This window comes from Manis pentadactyla, chromosome 5 (genome assembly GCF_030020395.1).
Source record: "Manis pentadactyla isolate mManPen7 chromosome 5, mManPen7.hap1, whole genome shotgun sequence".
Classification (NCBI taxonomy): Eukaryota; Metazoa; Chordata; class Mammalia; order Pholidota; family Manidae; genus Manis; species Manis pentadactyla.
In genome coordinates this window covers 158,607,851-158,625,402 of record NC_080023.1, presented here as the reverse complement: position 1 = coordinate 158,625,402, position 17,552 = coordinate 158,607,851, and the positions used below count along the sequence as shown (strand labels likewise).

Below are 17,552 nucleotides of genomic sequence, written 5' to 3'. Positions count from 1 at the left end.
GTTGTTACCTTAACAGCAAATCACTAGAAATAACTTAGTTGTCCCTGAGCTGGGGAGTGACTGTTAGTGACTCTGTGGCACATCCATGTGCTGGAATGCTCTTCAGTTAGCCCCCAAAGGAGATAGGGCTGTGAGAGCCAGTAAGAAGCAAGGCCCGTGGCACGTGGTTAAGTGAAACAAACACCCACTTTTACAAAAAGGTTTGTGTTTTTTTTTTAGTTATGTGTGCCTATTTCTTTAAAGATCACATGGTACAGTGTTTCTTGAACTATACTCCACTGGCCACCTCCATCAGAATCCTGTTGGACCGGGAGATTCCTGGGCTCTGCCCTAGAACCACTGGGTCAGCATCTCCAGAGATGTAGCCAAAAAAATCTGGGCTGCTCCTGAGACTCAAAAATCTCGGTTGGGGTGAAGTGTGGGCTTGGGAGGGCAGAGACCCTGCTCATTTCGAGGGTCCCTGATGGGACTCCTGAGTCCTTCTCCCTCCCCCTGGACCAGCCGCCTGTCGCCCCCTGTCCCAAGCTCATTCCTCACCGAGGTGCTGGGATCATTTTGGAACTGTCCCTGGCCCTCTCAGGAGTAAATCATAGCCAGCACTTGCCAGAACTAGGGGTATGGTCGGTCGGCCCTTAACCTGGAGGGCCAGGCCTCTTGGTCGGAATTCACTGAACACACTCTCACTGCTGAAGGATCAAGAATGGGGTGTAGAGGCCCTGTCCTTGCCATCAATTTACGCCATTCTCACCCAGCAGGGAACAGAAAGGGAAGCTCTGGGCAGGGATTAACAGGGGAACCCTGAGAGAGGCACACCCCTGGGGGCACAGGTAGCCAAGGTGAGTGGGCTTGGGGCCAGAATCCAGAGCCTTAGAGAGCAGGGGAGCTGAGGACTGGAGTCACTCAGGAGCAAGAATATGGGAGGTGTCCCTGGCTGGAGGTCCACTCTCTCTCCCCATCCTGAGAACCACCTGGGGGCACTAGCGATCGACAGGGGCAGGTGGGCATCTGAATGCCAGGAGGGGGCCTGGACATCTGAATTTATAACACCTTGGTATTCTTATGCTGAGCTGCAAAGGGGTAAGTGGCTTGTAACTCACCTGGGGTGTGCAGAGGTTTTTCTGAGCCTTCAGGATAGGACCTAGGTTCTCCTTTAGGAACCCAGCTCTCATGTTTCTCTACTGCAACCTTCCACCCCCTGGACTGCCACGCCAGCTGTGCCTTGACGTCAGCACTACTTGACCCTGGGTTCTGCATAAAAATCACAGTAATATTACTAAGAGCCAGAATTTTCTGAGGGCCTCCCATATCCTGGTGTGGGCACACAGGCACTGTGCTGTAGTTAGGAGCATCTCATTTCTTTCAACAAATTTATTGAGATGTAATCCCAATACCATACAGTTCACCCATTCAAGTGTACAATTCAGTGGTGATTGTTACATTCACAGAGTTGTGCATCTATCACCATGATCCATTTTTGGACATGTCCACCTCCCCAGAAAGAATCTCATACCCATGAGCAGTCACTCCCCACTCTCCTCTTTTGCAGCCCTGGCAGCCACTGGTCTGCTTTCTATCTCCATGGATTTTCTGATTTGGAACATTTCATATAAATGGAATCAGACAATATGTGACCTTCTGTGTCTGGCTGCTTTCACATAGAATAATATTTTCAGGGTTCATCCATGGTATAGCATGTATCAGTACTCCATTCCTTTTTGTTGCCAAGTAATATTCCATTGTCTGTATCTGCCACATTTTATTCATCCATTCATCAGTTGATGGGTATTTGGGTTGTTTCCACCTCTTGGGTATCATGAATAATGCTGCTATGGGTATTCGTGCACAATACCCGTGTGTGGACATGTGTTTTCTTTTCTGTTGGGTATATATATGTAGGAGTGGAATTGCAGAGTCACATTGTTAACTCTATGTTTAACATTCTGAGAAACTGCCGGACTGATTTTCCCATCATTTTATCACCCCACCAGCAGTGTATGAAGGTTTCAATTTTTCCACATCTTTGCCAGTGCTTGTTATTATCTTTTCGATTCTCACCATCTTAGTGTGTGCAAAGTGGTACCACATTATGATTTTGATTTACATTTCCCTGGGAGCCTCCTTGTTTTACAGAAAAGGAAACTGAGGCTCAAAAAGGTGAAGAGCTTTGCCCAAGGTCCTGAGACAAGGATGGGCAGAAGCAGGATTCTAACCCAGGCACTTTCCTTGCCTCTGGGATGCATTCCCAATGGAGCAAGAAAGATCCCTCCAAGGAGGTAGGGACCCCTCTGAAGGAGGAAGGGACTGGAAATGGGACACAGGCCCTTGGAAGGGTAAAATGAGATCTTGCAGAATCTCAGGATTTCCCATGGAAAGCCCTTCACTAGTGCCTGGCACATAGTAGGTGCTCAGGACTTACAAGTAATTTTACCACTCTGGCATTAGGCTGTAGCCACCAGCCCTTCCTAGGAAGACCAGGGCTTTTCAGGGCCTGCCTTGCACTTGGGCACTTCTGAAAGGGACCATATTCATTGACTCAAGACTGGCCACTGGCCTGAGAGGACCACAGGTCATAGACCACCCAGCCCAGTATTCCTGGATTCTGCAACAGGTCCAGAGCCCTGCCTGCTTCCCATAGCGTGGTTTATTCACATCCTCAAACACCCAGCCATCCTCAAACCCACCTGTCACTGAACTTCAGTTTCCCCACCTAAAAACTTGAGGATTCATGCCTCTCTTTGGGGCTGCTGTGGCCATCAGCACCGAGCCTGGGGCACACATAGTGCCCAGCCAACATCAGCCATTTCAGTAGCCAGTCCCTGCCCTTGAGGGAGATGCTCAGTCTGGCTGGCAGGGGAGCTCGGGGACAGGCAGGCAGACGCCCTAGGCTTGGTGTGGGTGGTGACCGTGGTTCCTGTGAGTACACAGAGGAAGGAAGGCCCAGCTGGCCACACCAACCACAGGGGGGTTGACCTGAGAGCCTCGGAGAGACACACCCTCAGGCAGACTCCCAGCAGGACCGTGGTAGGTGCTGGTTCTGGCTGAGATGAGCCAGGGGGGTAAGAGCCCAGGGCATGGGGGTGGGAGGGGGGTCCCAAACTGGCAGAGTTCAATAACTGTGTGTCCATGGCTGTGACCTCTCTGAGTAATAGAGGGATGGTGATGACACCTCGTGCCCTAATGAGATCCCTAAAGTGCAGTGCCTAGACCTCCCACCTGGCAAAGCCATCTGAGAAGCTCATGCTGTTGTGCATCAGGAGACATGGACTGGAATGCTCAGGGCAGTGTTGTTGATGGGAACACGTGGTAGAAGGGATGAGTAAGTTGATAAACTGTGGGATATTCATGCAGTAATACAAATGGACAAGTTACAGAGACATGCCACTACATGGATGAATCTCACAAATAGAGCAGGTGCATGAAAGAATAGATCATTATGATTCCATGCAAATAAAGTTCAAAAAGACAAAACTCAACTATATTGTTTAAGACGACATACATACAGGAAGTAAAACTAAAACAGGTATTAAGAATATGATTACCTTAAAAGTCAGGGTGGTGGTCATGATTTCACTCATTTGTGGAGTATAACAACAAAGCAAAATTGAAGGCACAAAACAGCAGCAGAGTCACAGACTCCAAGAAGGGACTAGTGGTTACCAAAGGGAAGGGGTTGGGGAAGGAAGGTGGGTGGGGAGGGGGGGAGAAGGGGATTAAGGGGTATTATAATTAGGACTCACAATATAGGTAGGTCACTGGGAAGGCAGTACAGCAGAGAGAAAACAGGTAGTGACTCTATGGCATCTTATAACGCTGATGGACAGTGACTGCAATGGGGTGTGTGGGGGGTACTTGATAATAAGGGTGAATGTAGTACCACAATGTTGCTCATGTGACTGTATATCAATTATACCTTAATAATAATAATAAAAAAGTCAGGGTGGTGGTTACCTCTAAGAGGGAGGACAGAAAGACACCCAGGCTGTGCTGGGCAGTTCTGTTCTTCGGGTGTGTGGTAGGTGGTGGTTCATCTTTATTTGCTTTATAACTTATTTATTCATGAAATGGTGCAAACATGTTCTATGCTCTCTGCCATCCGTGTGATTATCTCAAAACCTAAGAACAAATCAAGTGCCTGGTAATTGGATCAGGGCTGAACAAAGGCTGGTTTCCCTGTGTGCTTCCCTTGTGCCCCACCAGCTCCCGTTCTGCGCTGGGGCAGAGAGCAGCAGCGAGGAAGTGCTGAGTGAGCCGTGGGTGTGGGCTGGCCTAGCCCGCCTCGCTTCCCCTCCCCCTTCCAGGCTGCTCCCAGACACAAAGGCCCAGAAAGACTCTGCCCCAAAGGTTTTCTAAACCGCTTTATTCAGGTTGGCTGGTAGTCACGGATTGGATCATGTGTACAAGGTTACCCACACACCCCTGAGCAAAGCCACTGGCCTCTCCCATCTCCCCATTCCATTGCTGAGGGGTGGCCAGAAGTTTGAGCCAGTTTCCAGGGGGTGTTGGGCCCAGAGAAATATTTACAGATCACCAGTGGGTGGGTGTTCCCCTGATCAGGAATTGTGAGGGGATTGGTATTGGGGGACCCTTGGCTCCCAATAGCCCCAGGCCCTTGGGTGGGCTTGGCACGGACCCCAAGGAGGGGGCTGGCACATTGGGAGCTGGCAGAGGGGGGCTCCTGGGAGAGCCTTGAGGACCCTTGAAGGGTCCTGCTGGTGCAAAACTCTACGTGGGCCACAGGGTCAGAGGGAAAGGTGCTCTTTCAGACCTGACCTGTGAAGGGGCGGATTCCTGGTTCCCGGCTCCCCGGAGGCTGGGACAGGGAGCAATTTCTTAGGTATATGGAGGCTGAACACAAAGGAGCCACAAGGAGGCAGTGGGGCATTTCCTTCTCCCAAGACTCCTGTGAGTGACCCTGCTAACAGGCCGCGGCCCTGGAGCAAGGCTTTCCCAGGGGCTCTGTGGCCCAGTTCTTCACCAGGGGAGAGGCCCTAGTTCTACTCAGGAGACTCAAGTCCAATTTTGAGGAGGGGTCACAGTCCACACCCCAGGTTCAAGTGGGGAATGATGGGAAGGAGGGAGAGTAAGGCTGGGAGGTCCTGGCTCAGACAGGATAGGGGACAAGCAAGCAAAACAAACACTGGATTCCACTGAAGCTGGTGACAGAAAGGGGGCAGCCCGGCCCTGGCATGGTGCCCCACCTCAGTGTTCGGGACAGCCGTCCCCTTGGCGCCCAGGGCCACCTTCTCCGAGCCAGGTCATTTCAGGGGTCTGCAAAGGAAGGGCTGGGAGGGGCTTACATGCTGAGCAAGGGGGTGGCGGGCAGGGAGCCGACGTGGTGGCCACAGGCGGTCTCGGGGATGGGGAGGCGGCTGGACGCAGGCAGTCCTGTCCCCAGCGGTCCAGCGGCTCCTCATGCACTCTGTATAGCCGTAGGGGCGCGGGGCGGGCAGGCGGCGGGGGCACCAGTCTAGAGACCGCAGGCCTCCTCCTCCACGGAGCGCTTCCGCAGCTCCTTGCCCAGCTTGGGAGGTGGTGGGGCGGGCGCGGCGGGCGGGGCTTCGGGCAGGTGCAGGACGGAGTTCTCTCCCGGCTGCACCCGCAGGTAGGCCTTGACCTTGTGGTGCCGGGCCTTGCCGTCACTGAAGTCGATGACACGGCACTCATAGGTGCCTTCGTCCGTGGGCTTCACCCGCGACAGGCGCAGCTTGTGGGAGATGTTGCTGCCCACCACCTTGACCACCTGGGGGGACAGAGGGACTGTGACCTGCCAATTGGTGGCAGCTGGTAAGGTGGACAATGCCAATCCCCAGAGCCCACTCCCAGGATGGGGCCCCAGGGACACTCCCACAAGGGCAAACAGAGGTTTGCAAAGGAGGGTTTAAACAGCAAAGAAATAGACACAAGTTCAATGTGCATCACAGGTGCACGGTAGGCAGTTCATTCAGGGGAATACTGCACAGCAGTTAAAAAGAATGAGCTAGAGCTAGGCATGTTAGAGCTCTGGGAGAGGATCTCATTGCAAAACCCCTACGGTGTGATGCCATTTCTGTAAATAAGCACATAAACATACTCTATAATCTGGGAGATTTATAATATTTGAAAATAGGTGGTAGGGAGCACAGGGGCCTCACAGCCATGGTTGTCTCAGGGTGGAGCCCAGGGGAGGGCCACGGGCCCAGGATAGGCTGCAAGGTGAATTCTTAGCCTAGTCTGAAATGCCACACAGTTGACCCTTGAATAATGCAGGGGCTGGGGGGGTAATGACTCCTCCCACCCCTCCCCCTAACACAGTCAAAAATCCACGTGTAACTTGACTCCCCATAAACTTAACTGGTAAGAAAATGTTTTTCAAACTGTTGCAAACCTCCTAAAAATATTCAATACATGTATTGAAAAAAATTTGCACATAAGTGGACCCATACAGTTCAAACCCGTGTTGTTCAAGGGTCAAAAGTATTTCTTTTTTTAAAAATGAAGGCTCTGATGGACAGTGACTGTAGTGGGGTTTGTGGGGGGGACTTGGTGAAGGGGGGGAGCCTAGTAAACATAATGTTCTTCATGTAATTGTAGATTAATGATACCAAAATAAAATTTAAAAAAATGAAGGCTGATCACAAATATAGCAGGATGGTAATAGCTGTTCACTCCAGTTGGGAGGAACAAGAGTATGGTATTTGTCTATATAACTTTGGTTTTTTTGCTTGTTTACTTATTTGACTGGGTTTTTACACTTTTATTAAAATTGAAATTTCACTTACATAGAGAGAGTGCTGTATAAAATATACAACAGTATACTGCTTGATAAAATTTTACTCATGTGTACTCCTGTGTGACCACGGTCCAGAGCAAGGCCTGGGACATTTATAACCTTCTAGAGCACACCCTTGTGGCCCTTTCTCATCAATACTCACTGCCATGGGGTTAGCCTCTACTCTGACCTATAACACTACAGATTACTCTTGCCTGTTCTTGAACTCTTTCAAGCATGCCTGCTTTCACCACACAACGTAGTAGTATCAGTGCGACTCCTCCGTGTTCTTGCATGGGTCAGACTGTTCTTTTTCATTGCTGTGTAGTATTCCATCACATGACTGCATCACAATTTGTTTATCCAGCCTCCTGTTGGTGGACATTTGGGTTGTTTCCAGATTATCACTCTTATGACTAAATCTGTTATTTATGAATAAACATAAATCCACTGAATTTTTTTCAATTAAAAGAGAAAAGGCAGTTGAATAGTTATATAGGTATCACTGAGGAAGTTGGGTGAAGAGGACAGGGACTCTGTGATCTATTTTCGCTACTTCTTAAGAGTCTACAGTTCAAAATAAAAAGGTTTTTTAAAAGAGAAGGGGGAGTTCGGCCTATGGAGAGTGGCAGTGGCGGTGGGAGGGCCTTCCCTGCTTCCCTGGCCCCTTCGTGCTTACAGCCGAAAGGAGCCCCGCTCGCCTCTTGCAGCCCCTGCCCACCTAGCAGAACAGGAGATCGGTCCCCAGCTGCCAGCTGGAGATCCCTTTCCCACCTGCGGGAGTTACCATGGGCTCACCAGGCCCAGGCTGGAGCTGAAGGGCTTCAGACCTGTGACCCCAGCCCAGAGCCCTACTGGCCCCTCTGCCCTGGGTGGACAGGGGATGGACAACCAGCCACCTGTTCTTGGTAACCCCCAACTCCTGGCAAGGAGGGGGAGTCCCCTGCTGATCACCCTCGTAGTGCGGAGGCCAGGATGAGAGGGGACAGTCTCCTGTGGGCTGGGGGTGGGGGTGTGCTCAGCCTGCAGACATGTGTTAGGGCCTGTTCTGGGCATTCCCACGTGGCTTGTCCTCATCTCACTGATCTGCTCTGGCCCTCCTGGCCCCTTTCCATCCCCCCAGAGGCTGAGCTCTTTTTGACCTCACAGCCTGTGCACATGCTGGTCTCCCTGCCTGTTCTCCATCTCTCTTCACCTGCTTGACTGCTATTCATTCTCAAACATCACCTCCTCCAAGAAGCCTTTGATGACCACCTGCTGATTTCCTTCATAGCAGTCATCATGGTTTGAGAACCATTTATTCATCTGTTGACTTGACTTTTATTTCTCTCCCTGCTTAAGCTATAAACACCATGAGGACATGCGGACAGTGATGATTATCTATTTTATTCACCTTAGTGACCATCACAGGGTCTGGTACCCTGTAAATAATAATAGTAATAATAATAATGAACACATTGATTGAATGAATAGACTCACTCTAGTTCCTTCTTTCTCCAAGTGAAGTGGTACCCAGTTACCATGCTTTCTAATTTTAGATCATATACACATGATTATACACACTTTACAGATGGTGAAACAAAGGGGCTGAAATAAGTGACTTCACTGTGTCAGTGAGTGGCAGAGCTAGGAACTGAACCAGGCCTGACTCCATGCACTCTAACCTTGCTCTCTAACAGGCCCACCAAGGTCACCAGGGCTGGTGGGACCACGGGGGCTTCCCAGGCTCCAGAACGGAAGTGCGTGGGTAGGCAATGGCCGGGAGCCTGGCCCATCCTCCCTCGTTCTGAGCCTTCCCAGCTGGTCACCGTCCCCCATGGAGCAGGAAAGCATGGGCTTGTGCTGCAGCAGGAGGCACAAGGTGGGGACAGAGCAGAGCCCCAACAGCAAGAGTGGGAAACCCTTCCGGCTGCCCCTCCCGGTGTGGGGCTGAGAAGCAGGCGTCCCTCCCCAGTGCGGGGCCCAGCTGGGGGCCATCAGCCCTGCTGACTCTGTCACCTCTGACCAAGGGCACAGAGAGGCCTTGTGGCCCTGCCATACTCTCAGGCAAGTTAGGAGATGCTGTTGCAAATGCGCAGCGGGGAGCGAATTACCTCAACATCTGTTTCCCTCACGGATATTAATTATCCTTCATTTGTCAACCCTACGAGGCGCTAATGGAGTAATAATGCGAAGCGCTGGGAGCAGACACTCCTAGGGAGGGAACGCTGTGCCAGCCCACCTCCACCGGGCCCTTCCACCCCAGGGCAGGGGCTGAGGCCTCTGGCCCTCCCAGGAACAGTCAGCTCAGCGCGCTCCACCTGATGTCCCCTCTGCCCCCAAACACCTGCAGATGTAGAGCTCTTCTCTTCCCAGAGAGGAGGAGGGAGACAGCACTGCAGGGGCCTCGCGGGGCTGGGCTCTGACCCTCACAGGTCACCAGCACTCTGGCCTCAGGTTTTTTGGATTCCTCCATGCATCTGAAAACAGTAGCGAGCACCCACGAGCAGGGTGGTGGAGATACAGCTGTGAACCAGACAGACCCCAGCAATGTCCACACCAGCTCACGGTTGCATGGAGAACCGAGACCTCACACCCCAGCCCTGCACCTCAGAGAGGGGGCTTCTGACAGGATGGAAGTAGAGGTCACACACCAGACACTGCTCCCTCCCAGTCCCAGTTTGTGCCTTTAAGCATGATCTGGAGAAGGCAAATAATAGAAAGAATAACAACAGTAATAGTAGTGCTGACAGCTAGTGTTTATGGAGGGCTTGAGCACTGTGAGATGATGTGCTAAAGCTTCATACATCTTACTTAAACCTCACAGTAACCCTGTGATGTAGGCACTGCTAGGATACCCATTGTATGGGTCAGGAAACTGAGGCCTAGAGAGGTAAAGTGATTTACCCAAGGCCATCCAACTGATGACAGAGACCAGGCCTTAACTACATCTCTGGGGAGCCTCCCATGACCACTAAGCCACAGGTCTGTGTGTCCACCCGTCCTTCCTCCATGTCCTAGGGGAGCCTGGGTCTGCTCCAGCTTCTCCGGCCTATTGGGTTCCATCATTCACAAATCTGGCTGAAAATCCTCCTGCCCAGCCCTCCAACGAGACTGGAGAGGCCACCAGGAGAGGAGACCCTTTGCCGCAGCCTGGCTGTAAATCATAATCACCTCAGCAGAGGCATCGACAGGCCTTAGTGGTGCAATTAAGCACCTAATTATGCTGAAAAAGACAAGGCGAGGCCACGCCATGACCAGGCTCAGCTGCCTCCTCGCTCTCCCATGGCCCAAGCCTTTCTGGGCATGACCGGGCATCCCTGCGCCATCAAGTGGGGGGGCTGAGATCCTCCTGCAGAGCCACGCAGGGAGAATGGGTAGAGCTGACTTGCATCCATTGTGCCAGGCCTCCCTACATATTGCCTCCTGGCTGAGCCTGAGCGTGGTGGGGCGGACCCGGGAAGGTGCTGGCGAGGGGAATAAGGGTCAGGCGGTCGCTGCCCCAGGACAGGGCCTGCTCTGGGCTCTGCCACTCCTGTGCCTCTGTCAGCAACACCAGCCACGTCACCACCCCTCGGCACATTCAGAACCCAACTCGGTCTCCTCAGATTCGAGCCCCACTCCAGCCAGACCTTCCCAAGTTGCTATCCACGTTGCCCCTTCCTCCCACGGGCACAGTCCATCCTGAAGTCCATTATCTTCCCTCTACACTTCAGAAGGCCCTCCTCTTCGCTCCAGAATCCAAACCCCTGTGCTGGCCAAAGTCCCAGGTTCTCTCATCTGGGTCACCACCCCAGCCGCCTCTTTGGTCTCTCCAATCTGTTCTCCATGACAACCAGGCAAAGTTTTTCAAAATACCCCCAGCTTAGAGCCCTTCCTTTGGTGGCCCCACGATGGCTGACAAGGCCCTTCCAGCCCTTCTAGGTCTCCTGCCTGTCTGCCCCTGGGCCACACCAGCCTCCAGCAATTCCTTCAACACACACAGACACAACCAAGTTCCACCCCCACTCCCAGCTCCTCGTCAGTTCCTCCATATTTCAGGGCCCACTACAAATTGCACCTCCTCCAGGAAGTCCTCCCAACCACCCCCCTCCACTAGGTCAGGTCCTCGGTTAGCAGCTCAGACTCCCAGGCAGCTCTCCTCATTTTGCTGACATAGTTGTAATTCTACTTTCTATCATGTGTGATTACTGGGTTAACACCCATCTTCCACACTGGCCTGGGAGCACCCTGAGGACAGCGTGTGTGTACCCATGGCCTTCACCAGGCATCTTCAAGGCCCCCTGACTACTCTATGGATGTTTCAAAGGATTCCCAAGGTAGATGCAGTGGTTTTTGTCTCCACGTGGGCCTCGCCTCCCTGGCAGACTCCAGAACTTAATGCCCTGTGTATATTATGGATCACTGTAGGAATTTTAAAAGATAGGAAAATTTCTACAGCAGAAAATAAAAAATAAAAATAAAAATAAAAATAGTAAACTGTTAGCTAGCAGTCAGCCTGTTAATCCTTGGTGAAAGATGCAAACTACACATGCTGCTCTGGTCATCCCAGCCCTGTCCCTCTACCAGAAAACATGCAATATCCACAGGCACAGCACATCTGTGGGGCGGCCAGGCAGGCTTAGCAGGGGCTTGGCCTGAGGGCCACTTGGTTGATCTGACAGGTGTGCCTGTCTCAACTATTCCTGAAGATCCGGGAACAGGGCCGCAGCATGCTTCCTGAGGCCTCTTCAGGGCTGTGCCTGGCTTTTAGGGCTTGGCTGGAGAGGAGGAGGGCTTTAGATGAGTGGGCCAGAGCACTGGGTCACATGTATATAGGAACCCAGGCTGCCCACGGCTGTTTCCAACTGAAGCAAGTTACATGAACTCAGTCTACAGCACACACAACTTCAGTTAGACCAAAGGAGGGATTTATGGTTGACAAAGGCAGGTGAGCCCCTTAGGAAAGAAGACATGTTTGGAGATTTCACCTTGTCTTAAAATTAGAATGTTGGGGACCATCTCTACTTGTAAAACTGATTAAGGGGAAATTAACCTAAATTCTAAAACAAAGAACTTCAGTTAGATCACGAGAAAAACTTTCAGAACTTGAAAAGGCTAATAAGCCTAAGAATTTGCCTGAGCCACAGGAATGAGGCCTTGATGGTGAAATCCTGAACATATGCAAGCTACCAGGGGAGATGTTTCCAGGCCAGGGCTCCTTCCCTAGGCCCCAAGTCAAATGAGATAATTCATGTAAAGTGGCCATCACGGTTCCTGACATGTGGCAAGCACTCACTCAATAAATGTTAGCTGCCATATCATTATTATTGTTATTATCTTATCATAGATGCCTGTCCTCCATAGCCACCTCCCTACAAGATTTGAAACTCTTTCACTCCCTTGCCTGTTTCCTGCAGAGAAGCTGGGCCTCTTTGCATGATGGGAATAGGAGTCTTGTGATGCACGAATTCATGTAAAGTTTCCACTCTAGTAACCTGTCTACTTACTGTCACTCATATGGCACAATCCCCATTGTGTCCTCACAATCCCAACCTGGTGCCTGGCACTGCTGACTCTGAGGCTTCCCAGGGTTACCATGGCAGCCCCAACAGGTCAGAGCCATCCTCACCAAGCACCTGGAAGCTCACAGTACCTCCTCCCCAGCACCTCACACCCCACAGGTGCCGACACCCACCAGCTGCTGGACTGTGCTGCTCGGCTCCCATGGTGGTCTTCAGAAATCAAATTAGGTCCCAGTAGCAAAACCAGGAGAGACTCCATCAAAGTTGGGATTTTTAGAAGACATAGAACTATCAGACTGGAATTCCTGCCTGGCTCATTTGGCTCCTGCAGATATAGGGCCAGGGTTTTTCCAGACCCCATGGTCCCATACGAGCCCCTTCATGCCTTCATTGTCACCTGTACATGTACAGGCACGGGTGCACATCATGTTGGTATGCATATGCACCAAAATCTGTGTCTGGGTTTACATTGCTGTTGGCTGTGTGTTTGTGTGTGTGACAGTTATTGGACAAATACTTATTGGGCACCTACTATGTTCCAGATGCTGTGCTGGGCTCTGGAAATGTTACAGTCCAAGCCCACTGCCTGTGGGTGGGGGTGCAGATAAATACTCACATGAATGGAAAATTACAGACAGAAATGTAGCCAGCAGGGAAGAGTAAGGGGCTGCAGCTGAGCCTCAGGGTCAAGGAAGGCTTCCTCCACTGAGCTCTGAAGGAAAAACAGTTTTCTAGGCAGAGGGGCTGACCTGGGCCCTGGGCCAAGGCCTGGAGGCAGGAAGGAATGGGGAGTCAGGAAAACAGCCAGGGTTGGGAGGGAACAGGGGCCAGGTCAGGCGGGATGGGAGAGACCAGAGGTGAGCAGAGCAGGCCACATGGAGTATTGAGGGCCACAAAGGACATCTGGGCCTCCGCCTACACTGTGTCGCTAACTCTGCATCCGTGTATTTAAGCACTGTCGTGTTGTGACGCGGTCTGCACGAGGAGCTGGCTCTTTGCCTGGCTGTGTTCCCTAACCAGACCCCAGAGCCCCAGCTGGCGCAGGAATTGCAGGGGCTGGAGGTGGGGGAAGGATTGCGCAATCACGCCGAACACATTTATTTTACTTAACTAATTAGCATCTCACATTCCCCTCACGTGAGGCCCAGCAGCCTCGAATTCTAATCCTCTAAATCAATTAGATTATTCTGTCCTTTGCCTGAGACTTTCTTTAAACCCTAAACAAAATCATAGGAGATAGAGTAGCGATGAACAGGCCGTGTTAATTCACACACAGATCTCTACCTGCCTGGCTTCTGGTGGGTATTTGGGCCAGAAACGGGGCATTACACATGCATGTGCCCTTGGCAGAAGGACAGGGGTCAGGGCTCAGGGGGTAGGCCAGCTGCCCCAAGCTGCAAATAGCTCTAATTTCCAGACCCCAACTTGGAAAGTCCCTGGGCAGACTGCACAAATGTTTCTCTGAAGGCCCTTGTTCCCTCATCTGCCCACTGCTTGCCTAAGTGGCTGTGGGTGCCTCCTCCTGGCCTCCCTGCCTCCCCTCTGCCACGTTCAATACCCAGGCACCACACCCCCACCATGCCTCTCAGTGTCATCTCTTTACACTGTGACTTCTGCTTTGGGGCACAGCTCCTCTGTGAATCTTGTCTCATTGGCTTTGGGGTCCTGAGCTTCCCCACAAGTCCTTGGAAAGTGGAAAAACCAGCAGATAGGACCGAATTTGGAGGTCACTCCCCACACATATACATTCACACCCCTGGGGACACTGTCATTTTCCAAATATGTTGCTAGTGGACTCTTAGTCTCCTGCCAAGCTGACCTCACACGCCATGCACAAACCCAGGCTGGTCCTGTGACAACACGTGTGCTCTTCCCTTTGGCCTCCTTTCTTGATCCTGCCTTCCTCTTCCAGGCCCTCCTCCACAAAAACTGTCACTCCCTGGGCGCCCTGGATCCCAGCCTCACTGGGCACCAGCACAGCCTGGAGACGATGAGCTCCTGCCCTGAAGCCAGGGAGTTCAGCCACACCATGACCACAGCAGATCTTTGACCCCTTGAAGCCTCCGTTGCCCCACCTGTAAAATGGGCAAACGCTTGGCCCTTCCCCATAGAGCTGTGGCAATGATAAAGTGAATCAATGCATTAGAAAGCTCGGCCAGGCCCGAAATCCTTTCACTGTGGTTCCTCCCCTCCTCGCCTCACCCCCGGGAGCCAGATGACCCACATGGCCACGAGATGTTGCCGTAGGCAGTCATGATGGGCTGAAAACAGCCAGCTCTGTCTCATTAGACCCCTGTCAGTTCCCCAAATAAAAAATGCCACTGAGATAGACACGGAGCAGCAGCGACGCACACAGCCTTGGCCCCGACAAGAGAGAATGCATCTTCTCTCCCTGTCATTTTTTGTGCCTGTCATTCAATGAACTTGAAAAATCTCTGGCTTTTAAAAAACAGAGTGGGGCCATTTTTTTCCTTTTATCCTTCTCCATCTTCTTGCCCATGCTTTCTGCTGAACTGGACCAAAAAAAAATTTTTGTTTTAAAATTATAGCTGTGTCTTCCATTAGAGCCCTTGCAAGAAGTCATTACCAAAACTCACACTTATTTTTGTCGCGTCCTTCCCCACATCTTCCTGCTGAGATGCTTTTAGCTGTTGGGAGTGGGAGGGGCAGAGAGAGCAGAGACAAAGCATTAGCATCACAAGGTCTGGACAACAGCTAAGATTGTAGCTATGGCAGGTGACTCTCAGGGGGCCATAGAGTCTAGAGTTGGGGGGTCCCTCAGCTCTGTGTCCTCATGGGGGCTGGGAGTGAGTCAGAGCACGGGAAGATAGAGGAGGTGCCTGTAAAGCTGACTGCGTATGTGCTCTGCATTAGATTCATGGGTATTTGGAGATATGCACAGGGGGGGTATCCACAGGAGTTTCTGTGCACTTGTGTCTCTCTCTGAATGCATGTGTATTTTCAGGTGTGTCATACATGTGATGTGTTTGTAGCAGATGCTGTGGGAGCCCTGCCTGCACACCATTCTAGGCAAACTGACCCTGAGGCTTCTGACTGCAAATGCCTGCAACTCTATGCCTAAGGGCTTTCTCTGACCACTGAGTCTTCTAAGCCCTATGAGGCAGGCAGGAAGTGTTGGGGAGTTGAAACCCCCAGGAGCAAGAAGGAGCTTGATAATGAATTTGTGAACATGCTACAGGCTATTTCATGAACATGTGAGAATGTGTGAGCATGCCTACAGGTGCATGTGAAGTGTGTAAGCATGGGTGTTCATATACGAACGAGTGGGTAGATATGCATGTGTTTGCATGGTATTTGTGTATGCACAAGTGTTAAGAATGAAAGGGTCTAGTTCCCCCCAGAAGCAGACTTTGAGACAAAGGCTCAAGTGCCGTTAATTTGGGAGGTGATCTCAGTAAACATCGTGAGTGGGTGAGGGAGACAACACAGGGAAGGAAGTCAGTAGTGCTTTGTTATCAAGCCAGTAACCACTGTGGGCAACTAGAACCTACTTTCACTGGGCACCTCAGGGAGAGAATGCAGAACACTGAGGGGCGAGGTTGTTGGGGTATTTATCCAACAACTCTGTTAGTCATTGGTGGAGGGCTCCTCCAGCCTGCCACATTGGCCAGCAGGGTCCCAGGCAGAGTCCCAGGGGTTGGCATTTGGCAGTGGGTGGGTGGCAGGGGGTGGTGTATGCCTTGGTGTGTGGTGGGGCGCCGACAGTGTCTGCTACACTATGCATGTGCATAGAGGTGAGTGCGTGTCCACAGTGAGTTGCAGGAGCATGCCTGTATGCGTGTGGAGGGTAATGCCTGCCTGCTTGTGAACATGCTTGGCAACAACGCTGCCCCATGTTTGCAGCTTGGAGAAGTGGTGGAAGGTGCGCCAGGAGACAGGCCTTGCCCTGTAACCTAGGGCCAGCTTCTGTTCTGGCCTCGGTTTTCCCACCTGTACACTGAAGGGAGCGACTCTGCCCTTAAGAGGGCCCTTCTTGCCTCCTGCTCAGAGATGATGAGAGGCAGACATAGCCCTACCCCCGGGGAGCCAGGATTCTCCCGGCCCAACCCAGGCATCTCCCCATGGGCAGTACCTGGTTTGAGGCCCACGCCTGCTTGTCGGTCCAGTCCCTGCGGCTCCGCACATACCACCACTGGATCTCCAGGGAGTAGGAGGGGGAGCCACTGCCGCGGAAGGAGCAGGCCATCTCCACGTCCTCACCCATCCGTGCTGTCATGTCGTGGGGCGTCTCTGTGAACAGGGCTGTGTGGAGACATGGGGGTAAAGGTGCCTGGGGCTCAGGAAACAGCAGGGCCATGGGACACAGGGCTGGTGGGTGGGGCAGAGGTGGAGGAAGTGGGAGCAGCTGGGCCTGCAAGTGGGAATGGCCTGGCCTGGCTTCAGGTGGGGCATGAGGCTGGGCGGGGGTGTGTGCGGCAGCAGCTGGCAAGACGTGGGGCTGAAGCCCTGCATGCCCCACATGAGCTGGGCCTCTATCCCGTAGCCCATGGGTGCAGCGGGAGACTCATGCAAGGGAGTAACGGATCAGAGGTGGCTGCGTGGGAAGGGGTGAGCAAGCAGGCCAGGTGGCCAAGGAAGAAGCTGTTGTTTTCATCGATTCTTCCAGATTTTTCCAGTTGCCCTCCAAACCAGTTTCCCTCCTGCATTGTTCTCAACCCCAGTGCACAGCAGCCAGTGCCATCTTTGCCAAACCAGATCAGCTCTGGCCACCCCTGTGCTCAGAACCGTCCCCTGTGTCCCCACAGCACCTGGGATAAAGCCCGCATGGTCGGGGGATCAAGCCCCCCTCCCCCTCCCGGTCTTCTCTTTGTCCTGTGAACACGCCTCACTTTGCCCTGAATGTCCCCAGTACCGGGAATGTTCTGCCCTCGGCCCCTCTTTGCCCAGCTGGCTCCTTTACAGCACTCAAAGCTCAGCTCAGATTTGCCCCCCGAGAAAGGCGGTCCTTGACCACCCCGGTAGGGCCCCCCCACCTCCTGCCCTCCCAGGGGGTCTCCGTGCCTCACTACCGCAGCGCCCTGAGACCCCGGGGCTCCCTGGGGCTCCACAGTCCCCAGCACCTAGTAGGCGCTCCATGTGTGCCGAGCCGCCTGAACACTCTCCTCCTCTCAGGGCCCCCGCATGTGGTGGGGGCCCCGCCGGTCCCAGCGCCCGCTGACCCAGCAGGGGCCGCGCCCACCCGCCACCGCCGCTGCCGCCTCACCCCCAGGTAAATGAGGATACATTTCGCCTCTCCCGCCATTTGTTCTGTCGCTTTCCCTCCAAACAGATACTGTCCTGAGATGTATTTAGAATTCTTT

General features: G+C 52.5%; 1 protein-coding gene across 1 annotated transcript in view; it reads right to left on the bottom strand.

The window, feature by feature from the left end:
• Positions 1–4,337: 4,337 nt before the first annotated feature.
• Positions 4,338–17,552, bottom strand: part of VSTM2L (V-set and transmembrane domain containing 2 like) — a 35,978-nt gene continuing 22,763 nt past the window's right edge. Inside the window, exons 2-4 of the mRNA XM_036902318.2 lie at positions 16,325–16,494; positions 14,829–14,879; positions 4,338–5,740 (exon numbers count right to left, since the gene is read on the bottom strand). Of these exons, the coding sequence (XP_036758213.2) occupies positions 5,468–5,740; positions 14,829–14,879; positions 16,325–16,494 (494 nt within the window). The 3' untranslated portion in view covers positions 4,338–5,467. The remainder of the gene's footprint in view (positions 5,741–14,828; positions 14,880–16,324; positions 16,495–17,552) is intronic.